This window comes from Macaca fascicularis, chromosome 8 (assembly GCF_037993035.2).
Source record: "Macaca fascicularis isolate 582-1 chromosome 8, T2T-MFA8v1.1".
NCBI classification, from domain to species: Eukaryota; Metazoa; Chordata; class Mammalia; order Primates; family Cercopithecidae; genus Macaca; species Macaca fascicularis.
In genome coordinates this window covers 65,072,138-65,084,574 of record NC_088382.1, presented here as the reverse complement: position 1 = coordinate 65,084,574, position 12,437 = coordinate 65,072,138, and the positions used below count along the sequence as shown (strand labels likewise).

General features: G+C 44.5%; 1 protein-coding gene across 4 annotated transcripts in view; it reads right to left on the bottom strand.

The window, feature by feature from the left end:
- The window catches only part of XKR4 (XK related 4), a 427,714-nt gene extending 420,482 nt beyond the window's left edge, over nt 1-7,232 (bottom strand). For all 4 annotated transcript variants that reach the window (XM_065519236.2, XM_065519239.2, XM_065519238.2 and 1 more), the window contains exon 1: nt 6,426-7,232. In XM_065519236.2, coding sequence (XP_065375308.1) covers nt 6,426-7,228 — 803 coding nt within the window. In that variant the 5' untranslated portion in view covers nt 7,229-7,232. The remainder of the gene's footprint in view (nt 1-6,425) is intronic.
- Nucleotides 7,233-12,437: the final 5,205 nt, after the last annotated feature.

The following is a 12,437-nucleotide window of genomic DNA, read 5'->3' as shown; positions in this document are numbered from 1 at the left end:
CAACTGTTCCATTAAGGTAGTCTGTTGGGGAGTAATAAGTATAAAAATATTTACCCTTGTAAAGTAAACACTTCACAGTTCAAGTGAATGGAAGAAATTTACCTTTGCACTAGTTATTGCAAAGATATCACATAGATATACCCACCACAGAGATTTATACATAAATTATTCCAATTCATGTAGAAACCCAGGTAAATGCACAAGGAGCTGTCTGATCGTGTGTGGATTTATACCTGTCAGTTAACTCAGAGAGCTTGATGCCAAAGCCAGCACTCAGGGATGGCATATGGATTTGTGATACTCCAGGGAAGAAGATACTAAGTCTATAAACCAATGAATAGATATTAAAATGGCACAATTGCAGTGTTGCACAAAAATGCATTCTACTTCTTTCATCCACAAAAAAGCAAATGTTAGTCTACTATGTTTGGAGCAGCATGTTATGATGGAGATTATTACAAAATCTCAGAGCTGGAAGATGATCTTCTAGTACAATCCTCTGTATGAGAGTTAGTCTCTCTACCACATCTCTACCTAATTTTCCAGACTATGCTTAGACACTCCAGTGATGGGAAACTCACTCCTTCTAAGGAAGCCCAGTTGATCTGCGGATATCTTCAACTACTAAAAAAATTCTTCCTTCCATCAATTCAAAATCTCTTCCTATAGGTCCCACCAATTTTGTCCCAGGGGGCCTACACAAAAGTCCAATGCCTCTTCCATGTTATAACTGTTCAGTACTTACTACGGAGTTCTCAAGCTTTCAGGCTACTCTTCTACCTCATCATCCTCAGTACCATCAGTCATTTTCCATGTTGCTTTCACCCCTCCCATATCAGTCTTAAGTTCTAGCTTAAAACCTCTCCAGAAATATATGACCCAAAGAGGAAAACAATTAAAATTCTCTCTCTCAATTTCCACATCTGCAAAATAGAAGTGGTACCTCCAAGATCACTCAAAGGATCAAATAAGAAATAGAACATAGAAGCTCTCTGGACAGTTAAAGGTGACTAATAAACACAAGGAATATATTTCTATGGATCAGAAGACCTAACTTTCAATAAAGTAAAAACTACTGTATCCTAAGAAAATAACTCTTCAAATAGTAACACCAAAGAAAGTTTTGCCAATAATTTACTTTAGTATAAATATCATTAAAACTTTCAACCAACTTGTTTTTCTGAAAAATGACTCTCCCATCATGATGGGTCTATTTATATGTGCCAATGACATCCAACTCCCCACTGTGAAGCCAATGGATTTCCATGAATGATAGAGACATAACTGAGTCAGAGATGAATGACATAGCCTCTGAAACTTTCAACTTTCTGCCATTCCTTTGAATAAAACAGTGTTTTAACACGTTTGTTAACAATCCTCCCCCCCTATAATCCTTCATGACTCCTTCAGGCCTTCAAAATACAATCTAAATTCCTTTCATTATCTAGCCCAACTAGTTCTTCGTCTTCATCTCTAGCTACTCTCCCTCCTCACTCCATATGTAGAGCATGCACTTAACCAGCCTTGCCTCTCTGCCTTTACACATTGTATCCAGGGCTCTAAGGCCAATGTCCCACTTTACTCAGAAAGCAGATTTTTCTCATCCCTCAAACCTTTGCTCAGATATCCCCTCTTCCAGAGAGTCTTACCTGAACCATCAAGGCGGTTTGCGTTTCCTGTTTCTATCATGGTGCTTATCTTCTTCTATTGAGATGGTCTATTGACTTTTCTGTCTTCCCCATTAGAGAGTAGATTCCTTGAAATATATATATTTTATTCACCTTGGAATAGTTAGTAACCAGCACAGTGCCTTGCACATAGCAGGTGCTCAGTGTATGTTGAATGACTGATTAATATATATGTATAGAGAGGGAACACGTATATGCAGAAAATAACCATTTGATAAACTCAGCAAATGGCACCAATCTTGCCTAATCTATATCAGAATTCAGGACTAACTCAAAATCAGAAACCACCTTTTTCAATAGTCAGAGGTGTAACCTATATCCTCCCTAGTTTTTCTACCCATTCCTTTTCTCTAGAACCTCTTTATCGTTTGCAAATAACTTTTCACATATTCACATACATTATGCCATGGAATCATTAAAACTACTACGAGATCATGTTCCTTAGTTAGGATTTAATGAAACAATCTCAGTATGTCCTAATGGTGTAGTAAGTAAGGCAATGAACTGAGAGTTCAAAGAGCTGAGCTCAAGTCTCTGTTTTACTGTTTACCTACAGGTGTGTCAGTGGAAAGATCCCCTAATCCATCTAAACTGTAGCTCCCTTTCCCACTTTGCCATCCGCAGTGAAGGTAAATTGTTATTTTTATACATTGTTGTCATTATTATCCAAGTTGGCATTTGGAGGTAGCTAATTCAGCCAGAAAAAGCATAGACTGTATGGTAAAATGGGCCCTGTTTTTAATCCTAACTTTACTACATAATAGTTGGGTGACCCTATCAAGAGGTTAAGCCAGTTACTTAACCTCTCTGAGACAGTTTTCTCACATATACAGATACTAATAATTTCCTTTTAAGTTGTTTTAAAATGTAGATGACATAAAAAGTAGAAAAAAAATTTGTGTATTTTTAAAGTGCCAATAAAATTATTATTTTTGTTTGGCCAGTTTTAAGAATGGTGTGTTTATCAGAGTGCTTTGCATGCATCATTATAAAAATATTTAATAGATGTGCCTTTAAAAGCTTACTGACAACTGTGCCTTAGGTTATAAAAGGCTCTGAGAAGTCCTGCTGTAGAGAGATCTGTTTAACTTTGTCTAACCCACCATTTTCCCAACTTATTTGAACATGGGACACAATCAGTGTCTTCTGGAATAGCAAACATGACAAGAGCAGAAAAAAACTGTATTTTCCTCACATTTTTCCCAGATGACTCTCATGACGGAGACTCAAAAACAAAACCCAAAAACCCAAAAGAGTAAGAATAGTGAAAATGCTCCCCACTCTACCATCCACTGACTTATTATTTACAAAGTGCATATTTTCCAGAAAACAATTAACTATGTACATACATACATAGGAGAAATTCAGGTAGAGTTTTAAGAGTAAAATTCATAATTTCTGAAGGAAAAAGACATTTGGATGCAATTGATCAAAAGCATGAGGACTAAAAACTGTTCTCTTAGGGAATTTGTGATTGCCACTGGCTGAACTGTACTCTTGGTAATTTCTGGAATCATATGAGAAAAATAAGAAAGGAAAGTACTTTCACATTCATTCACAGGCACAGTTTCTTTAAAGTCATAATTGCTTTTTTCACATGGTAGCAAAAACTCACTTTATTATTTCAAACAGCTCTTTCCCAGCATCACCTCCTGCGACTTTAAAAGCTGCCATTAATTTGCCATTAGTAAACTTTAATTAAAATGAATATGTATCATTGCTTTTAGCAGTTGCATTGTGACCTATGTGTAAATACATGCAAATCTTATCCACAATGTTTCAATGGCTATTTCTAAACAAGCAAACGCTTTGATGTTATTTCAAAAGACTGTATCTACAGAAAGCTTTTAGAATCTGGTCCTTCCCTAAAATAATTAGAATTTCATGGAAACACAAGAAGCAGTTACCAACCTAGCTAAAATCTATTTTATTGATCCCAGAAAGTAGCATGTTAAAACATGAATAATGACCTCTGTGCTTTGAACCACTCAGTACTCTGGTGTTTCTAAAATATTTGTGTATAATGTATTGAAAAGAAAAGCTAGAAGAGGCAGAGGGAGGAATGCTTCTAATTTAAGGAATCATAGTGAGTCTAATAGAATAATCTGAGATGAGTTGCACTTCATCGGCTTATTATCAAAGATGCATCTACTCCCCCAAAGTTCCATATGAATATTCAACACTCAGAGAAATAGAAACATATTAGAGTGCATCTGAGTGTCAAGTTCCATAAGCTTTCTTATCCCTTTCCAATGTCCTACATTAGGCTAAAGTTTTGGTTTTTTTGAAAAGTATACTTCATAAATAGAAAATGATGCTGACTAGTCTTAGATCATGCTTTCACCAGATTACTCTGGCATCCTCCAAATATCTTAACCAGAATCTGAGAATAGTTAGATTAGATGATAATTAAAACTTATCTACTAAATACATTATTCTGAAAATGTTGACAAATATTTCCAGAATATTATATCTGATAATACTTCCAACTATAATATTCCTCCTAGACGATCACACATTATCAGTATTAACTTCAAATTCTCTAAGGAAAATACTATAGAAATGTGTGACCACAGTTTCTCCAAGTGCTGGGGTCAGTTAATGCATTTGTCTGACAGCCTGTGGTTTTCTTTCTGCATTCAAACCTTACCCTTCTATCCCTTCTCTCTCCACCCCCACTCCCTACCTTTGCAATAACTTTTCTGTATGATAAGTTGGCCCAGTGGCTCTGGTCTCTCTGATATGTTTTTAGGCTCATATCTTTTCCTAATTATTTCTCACTTTCTGTATACTATTCCCTGAGAAAATTAAGCATCATTTTTCAACTGGGGAGATGTTTGGTTTAGAAGGTATAGTAAACACAACTATAATTAAAAGGATTCCCTCAGTTCACAGAATTTAATATCAGATTTTTCATAAAGTATCAATCTGTTAAAAAGTTACAGTTTTTCAGTTAATAGGATAGAGAAGTATTTGCATTATTTACATAAGTCTGGAAACTTGAAAGGTGCTTAAAATTAAGTGATTTCCAAATCTTGATAAAGTTTGAAAAAGTTAACAAATGTGATGTTAAGCTTAATTTACCATATTATCAGATTAGAAATGCTAATCAGATGCATCCTAGCCACTCAGTAATTTCAATAATTAAAGTAAGCACTTAAGTCCTTCATCATACTTGAAGAGCATCAAGCTATATGTCTTCCCAACAGTCATCCATGGGAAATACAGCTATCATATTTAACTAGCATTTCGAAAAGTTACTTTGAGTCCAAAATATGTATGAAGGTTTCCAACATCAATTTGTCTGACTGCATATCAAATATCACTTTTCCAGAAAGTATCTGCTTGAAAAAAAAAATGTTTCACAATCTGAAAGGGCACCATCTATGGCAATGTTCAGTCAGCTTTACAAAGCACTGGTCCCAGGAAATGTTGTGAAATTACCACACTTGCTCTTCTCAGGTGAAAACATGGTTGTTCGTCATAAATGAAAAGAAGTTTGTGGTTCTATTCCACAAATCCTCCGAGTTGTTTCCACAGGGGATACTTCGGCATAGTCAACAACTCATATCTTTTATCACAAAAATAGCTACAAGTAAAATTGAAAAAGAGCACTAGTACCACAGAGTGCAGTTCCATATTGGTGTACTTTCTAGGAATTGTCCTCGTTTCACTTATACCACCTATTTACTAAGTTATTTTAAAACCGAAAAAAGCTCTGAGATATTTGAATCTATAGATTCCATACAAGTAATTTTTATAGATGTAAAATATTGCTTCGAAATCTGCTAGTAACATATAAAAGTCAAAAGAATGTATTCCTGAGCATACTATTTCATTCTGCTCCTAAGTCCAGGCAGTGACTGTTCAAGTGGTGGTTTCCCTCTGCCCAAGTTTAGCCTTGTATTCCAGTTTATAACTGAGGTGATCCCTGTGTAAAAACACTTGGTAGACCAGATGACAATTAACAAAGTAGCCAATGAAGATGCCAAGTACAACTAAAGTTAACATGGTGCCCCACCCCTTTTACAAAGGCTCGTAGTTATATGAGAAATTACATATGGAGATATTGTAAGATAATCAGAAAGGGCACTCTAAAAGTAAATCTGGGCCCCATAAAGTTTACTGACTCATGCTCGGAGATATATATATATATATATATATATATATATATATATATATATATGACAAGTCTTTTGCTTATTAGGATCTTTACTTTGAGCAAAGCACTTCTTCAGCAGTGATCATTAATATGTGGGTACTTTTGAGCAGCAGCAACTCCCATTTCACTAAAATTAGCAATTTTTTTTCACCAGGGAACAAAAGAAACCATCCAAATGGCAACACACACCTCAAATTCAACATAAAAATAAAGGAATTTTAGAACATGTGACAGGAATCCTCTCCTACTCACTGAAACAATATCACTAAAAATTGGGAGGGGTGGTTGTGGCATGCGAAGAGCGAGAAGCCAGTGAGGCAGAGTGGGAAGACAGAAGGGATGAGGTGATCGAAACCACTTTGCTGTCCTTTCCTTGCTTCTCACTTCCCTCCCACCCTAGACTGAGATTGCAAATTTTAAAAATGCAAGCCCCAGTTCAAAAGAAACCCCAAAAACTGGAAGAGTGTGGCTAGGGTTACTACCACAGCAACCCTGAAAGATTTCCGTGCAAAAGCAAAGCAGTGGGGATGTAGTAGCAGCAGCAAGCCTCCCTCTTCCCCCACCCATTACAGTACCTCCAGATTTGCCCGAGCTGCAAGATGTGGATGAGTGACTGCAGGAGCCAGATGCAGAAGGAGCAGGACGCAGACCTGTGCTTGCCACTGGCCCGGGTAGCCCCGCTGCTGTTGCTGCCGCTGTTGGCCGCGGCGATGTTGCTCTTGCTGGCGTTGGATGCTTGCCTTTGCGGCGTGGAAGGACGAGCCTCGCCTTCTCCGGCTGCAGATCCACCGCCGACCACCGTCTTGCAATCGGCTCCAGGTTGCGGACAGCTGGAGGCAGCAGCGGCTGTGGCGCTGTCCTCGGTGCTGAAATCGTGCACAAACCAGCGGAAGCTGAACACTTGCACCGACAGCGAGCCGAGCACCACGAAGAAGAGCGTGAGCCCGAACCACCAGCGCTGGCCGCGCAGGTAGTAGTCCACGGCGAGCCAGACGTCCGTACCCACGTCCGCGAAGTACACGGCCACGGCGGCCAGGATCCAGAGGCAGTCCCACAGTGAGTAGCGCCGCTGCTCCCTGCCCAGGCGCAGGCACAGCGCCGAGCCCGCCCCGCCGCTGCCCGGGCCGGCGACGCCGCCGGAGCCGCCCGAGCCCCCGGAGCTGCCGCTCCCGGCGCAGCAGCAGCAGCAGCGCGAGCAGCCGCCGCCGTCCGGGCAGCAGCCGCCTCCGGCCGCCTCCTCGTCCTCGGCTCCCGACCCCGACGGCAAGCCCGGAGCCAATCCCTGCACCGAGCCCGAGTGGTCCGAGTTCTGCAGCGGGGTGAACGCCACGTCGCTGCTCTTCTTCATTTTCAGCCTCCCGTCTGATTTAGCGGCCATGATGCCTCCACACCGGAGGAGAGCCCTCCTTTATCTGACACCTTTCCCCGCTGTCTCCTCCTCCCGCCACCTCCTCGCCTCGCCCCGGCTTCCCTCCCAGGCGGCGCGGCTCCCCCTCCTCCTGCTCCTGCGCTGGCTCGCCCGCCGCCCGCCGCCGCCCGCCGCCCGCCGGGCTGGGCGCTGGGCCGGGCTAGCGGCGCGCCTGGGGCCGGCAGGAGCGCCGCCTGGCTGCCTGCGCGGAGCCAAGCTGCTCGCGGCGCCCCGCGCGCGCCCCTGCCCGCCGCCCGCGCTCCTCGCCGTCCCGGCTTCGCGGCTGCCGCCCGAGCCGCCGCCGCCGCCAGCAGCAGGAGCAGCAGCGGCCGCCGCGGCGCTCCTCGAACCTGCACATTCCTCTCCTCCCCTCGCGCGCGCTCCCTCCTCCCGCTTCCTCTCCTCCACCAGCTGACTCCGAGGGAGAGGATGACCTCATCCCTTCTCTTCCAGCTGCCGCCGCTCCCACCCTGGCGCGCGAGGGGCGAGGGAGGAGGAGGGCCCCGGAGGAGGGGCCGGGACCTAGAGGAGCGGCGGGCAGGGGTTGGGAGGACAGCCCTGGCGAGTCCCAAGGGCCGGGAGGAGCGGCCAAGGGGGCCTGAGGGTGGCAGTCGAAGGCCCCCACTCCTGGGATTTCGGAACGCTAGGTGGATTTGAGCGACACCGGGGGAGGGGGAGGAGCGCGCTGAGAGGAGGGGTCCTGCGTGCAGCCCTCGCGGTGGACCGCGGAGAGTGGGCACGGACGGGTGTGGCCGTAGCAAGGGCCAGGGAGGCGCAGGCCTCTTTGTATTCCGCTCGGAGCCGCCGGCACCGAGAGAAGGGCCGGGAGCGCGGCTCTGGCCGACAATAGTGGGAAGAATGGGTGTAACTCAGGCGCCCGGGCTCAGAGGCCAGCAGCGGCAGTGGGCGTGTCCGGCCTTGCCAGGGAGAGCAGGGGAGAGAAAGGCGTGCGGAGCCTGGTGCCGCGCCAGCAGCTGAGGGCGGGCGGATCCGCGGGGAGCCCCGAGACAGCGCCCTCGGGGGAGGCAGCCGGCATTCCGAGGGCTCCGGGCTTCTCCGGTGGGCGGGGGTGCCCGAGCTCAGGCAGGTGCGGAGGCGCTGCGGCCCTCCTTGGCCCAGGACCATGCCCGACACCGGGGTCCCTCGCAAACTCTCGGCGGCTGGGAAGCTCTGAGCCGGGAGGAGCGGCAGCCCAGTGGGCACCGCAGCAGCCCTCGAGGCGTCCTGAGGCAGGTGGGAAGCGCAGCACTCCTGGCGGCGGCGCGGGCCGCGGGGCGCGGCCGGTAGCCGCGGGAAACCGAGTGCCACCCCACCCCCGGCGCGAGGGCGGGGAGTGGTGGAGCCGGGAGCAGGCGCCACCTCCCTTACTCCCTACTCCAAAACTAGAAATACCTTCTCTTAAAGCTATAGGGATTGCAAACTAGCTCTGTGGTCCCACAACTCCAAAAATGACTCGAAAAATTAAATCTGTGATCGGAGTGATTCAAGGAGAATATAAAATATGTTGCGGTTTTAAGAGATTTTTAAAACCTCAATAAAATATAGAATCTTCATTTTTTTAAATAAGAAAACATAAGCTTTGATTTGTCTCACTTAACTTTTGCAAATGTAAGAAATAGAGTGTAATTCTTAAATTATACTGTGACTCACATACTTTAAGAGCGGAGGTAAGTGAGGCAACACGAGTTACACTGCCGCTAAGAGCACCAGTTGGATCTTCTAAATCAGGAGGCAAACCATAACACCCCCAATCACCCCCGCTTCTCGGTGGTAGGCGCCAGGTGAGTTCCAACTAGTACATAGTGCCATTCTTAATGAGTAACATTATGAAATAGAAGTGCACGGATTTCTCTGCACGTGGAAAGAGCCGCCTCGCGCATTGTGTGCTACATATCACGGGCTGTGTCATCACCAACCTGGATAAAGTGGAATTTGCCCCACGCTCTGGATTCATTGCCTTTTGTTCTCACAGACTGGTGCCCAGGACCCTCCCTTGTTTGGCCTTGGCCTGACATTTTGGCAGGAGGGTGTTGAGTCATAGAGTCTCTACACGATTACATGGCATGTACAAAATCCGGTATTTCTAGCAAAGGCATAGCCAAGTGATGGCTGAGGGGCAACACAGTCCCACTAAGATGCTTAGTATGCCAGGCAAGAGGGTATATTTTTAAATCCAGCTTTAAAATTGGGTCTTCTTGGAGTAGAAGAATCCTTTTTTTGGAAAACACCACCCTGATTCTGTTTCTCCGGAGTCCAAATCTAAGATTCCAACTCCAGGGTGCTACCGCTGATCTTACTCTGTGCCAAACCATTAGGGAGAAGAATGATCTCTTAGGTAACTGGGTCCTAAGGGATGGAGTGTATTCTAGGTCAAATGCAGTGTCTTAAATTGCACCAGGCATGAAAAGGCCCTGCAGAGTATCTGAGGTGCTGAAGACCTGGGACTGACTAAAGATTCCCCTAAAGCAGAATGTTTCTTACTCGACTGTATCCTCTGCACCTAGCACAGCAAGTGCACAGACTATTTGCTTATTACATATTAGTTGAGTGAATGCATGAATTTATAGAAAGAACATTCCATGACAGGAAGAATGCTGCATTCTGTGCTAACGAATGTTCCCATGGAAACATAGGTATTATGAAACTTTTTATGTTAGGTTCTAAAAAGAAATAACTAGTAACAGTTTCTTTATTAATACATTTATTCAAAAGTCTCTTTAAGGTTGCCGTCTGAACTATATCTGGAAAGTAATGGTGACGCGTAGTTAGTGGTAGGAGTTTACAAGCAGGAGGTCACAGGATGAGCTTCACATCCAGGCTTTGCTAATTACTGGCCCCATGATCCTAGCAAATTAATACACAGGATTAATGTGAGGATTAGATGAGATCATGTGTATTATGGGACTTTATATACAATACTGTTCTCAAGAGTCTCTAATCTCATAAGTCTAGTAATCACATTTTAGGATATAGATTTTAATATTACCTGCTCTATCATAATCATTGCACCTGTCAAGGCAAGTGGACATAATGGTTGCGAGCTCAGAGTTTGGACTTATCGTTGTACATGTTATTTAACTTCCCTGTCCTTCATGCTCATCATTTGTAAAATAGAGACAATAATGATCTCTAGAATTCAGTCTTGTTGCCAGAAACAAATACTAATACTAATAACAAGGAGGTATGTGAACTGTTTGATGCTGTGTCCAGCACACTCCACACACAACATTCTGTTAATATCTTTCCTGTTTCTTCCAGCCCCCTCATGTCTTGTGGCTTCTAAATTTTTGTGTTTAGCTCGCCAACTCTACTTAAAACTAGAGTTCCTCAAAACACAGTCCTTGGACTACCTGCATCACAATCAGTTGTTGTTTCATACAGATTCCTGGCCTATCAGAAATGTGATCTCTCTATCAATGATTTTGTCTTCCATCCAATCTCAGATTTATTCTCATTGTATAACCCAGGGGTCCCCAGTTCTTGGGCCATAAACTGGTATGGGCCAGTGACCTGTTAGGAACTGGGCCACACAGCAGGAGGTGAGCTGCAGCAGACAGGGTGAACATTACCACCTGAGCTCTGCCTCCTGATCCACGGAGGCATTAGATTCTTATGGGAGTACAACCCCTATTGTGAACTGCGCATAGAAGGGATCTAGGTTGGGTCCTCCTCATGAGAATCTAACAAATGCCTGATGATCTGAAGTGGAAGAATTTCATCCCAAAACGATCCCCCCCACAACCCCAAAGGAAAAATTGTCTTCCACGAAACCGGTCCCTAGTTCCAAAAGGGTTGGGGACAGCTGGTATAACCTAAACCTTAGCATTACTCAACAGCTTCATAATCTCCACTTTACATACCTTGCATTCTGATTAACCCCTCCTAATTGGTGAGCTCACTCTCTCCTGTACCCCTGGACCTGTTTTCTACCTCATTTTCATGTCCATTAACCCCTTCCTGCCCCCCTTTCTTCTTACACTGTGTAAATTCCATGTTCAATCATGATAGGCACCTCTCACACACTTGCTCATCTCTGTTGTCCCTCTTACTCGACAAAACACCAGCTCTGGTTAAACTCTGTTCTCCACCTATGTCAGGTCTGATCCTGTGTAACTGGTTGTAGCTGGAGAAGGGGCATAGCCCTGCACTCTGCTTCTTTCTATCCTGGACCTTTACCCTTAAGTGGACCAAAAGGCTGCTCCACAGTCACACCTCATCTTCCCAGTCCATTTGCATTCCTGCTCTTTTAAATTATGTCTTCTTATATTTTCCTTTCTCAAGCTTTAAACACCTCCTTCCCCATTCTTACTCTCCACTGATGACTCTGCTTCTTATTTCACTGAGAAAGATAAAGTGACCAGAGCAGAACCCACACAAGCACTCAGCACCTTCTCTTCCCACCTGTCAGCATGTGTACCACCCACTCAGCTTCCTGCTCTACAAGGCCAACTCCCTTGCTGTTCACCAGCCCCCACCCCTCTCGCTGCTCAAGAGTTCAGTTCCACACTCAATTATCAGTGTTCCCACTCTGCTGGATTATCCCCATCAGTGTACAAACACCCTCCTATGTATCCACTAGTTAAAAAACAAAGCAAAACAAAACTTTTTATTCCAGTTCCCTTTCTAGTCACCACTGCATTTCCCTGAAACCTTTTACAACAAAGCTCTCTAAAGTTGCCTAAACTTGCTTTCTTCAATTCCTGTTCTTGGCGATCCTCTCTTGAACACATTCAAATAAAGCAACAATTGCTCCACTGGAACTGTTCTTACCAAGTCGCTGGCAGCCTATTGCCACCTTACTGAACATTTCAATCTCACCTTCCTTGACCCCCTCAGTGGCATTTGACATGGTAGAACCTTCTCTTCTCAGTGAAATCTGCTCTTCCCTTGGCTTTCACAATGTCACACACTCTGGGGTTTTCCCCTGTTTTAAAGCCTGCTTCTTTTACCTTTAAGCTGGCTCAGTCTTCATATCTTTCTCTACGTGTATTAGCCCATTCTTATACTGCTATAAGGATATACCTGAGACTGGGTAACTTATAAAGGAAAGAGGTTTAACTGACTCACAGTTCTGGAGGGCTAGGGAGGCCTCAGGAAACTTACAATCGTGACAGAAGGAGAAGCAAACATGTCCTTCTTCACATGGTGGCAGCAAGGAGAAGTGGTGAGTTAAGCAGGG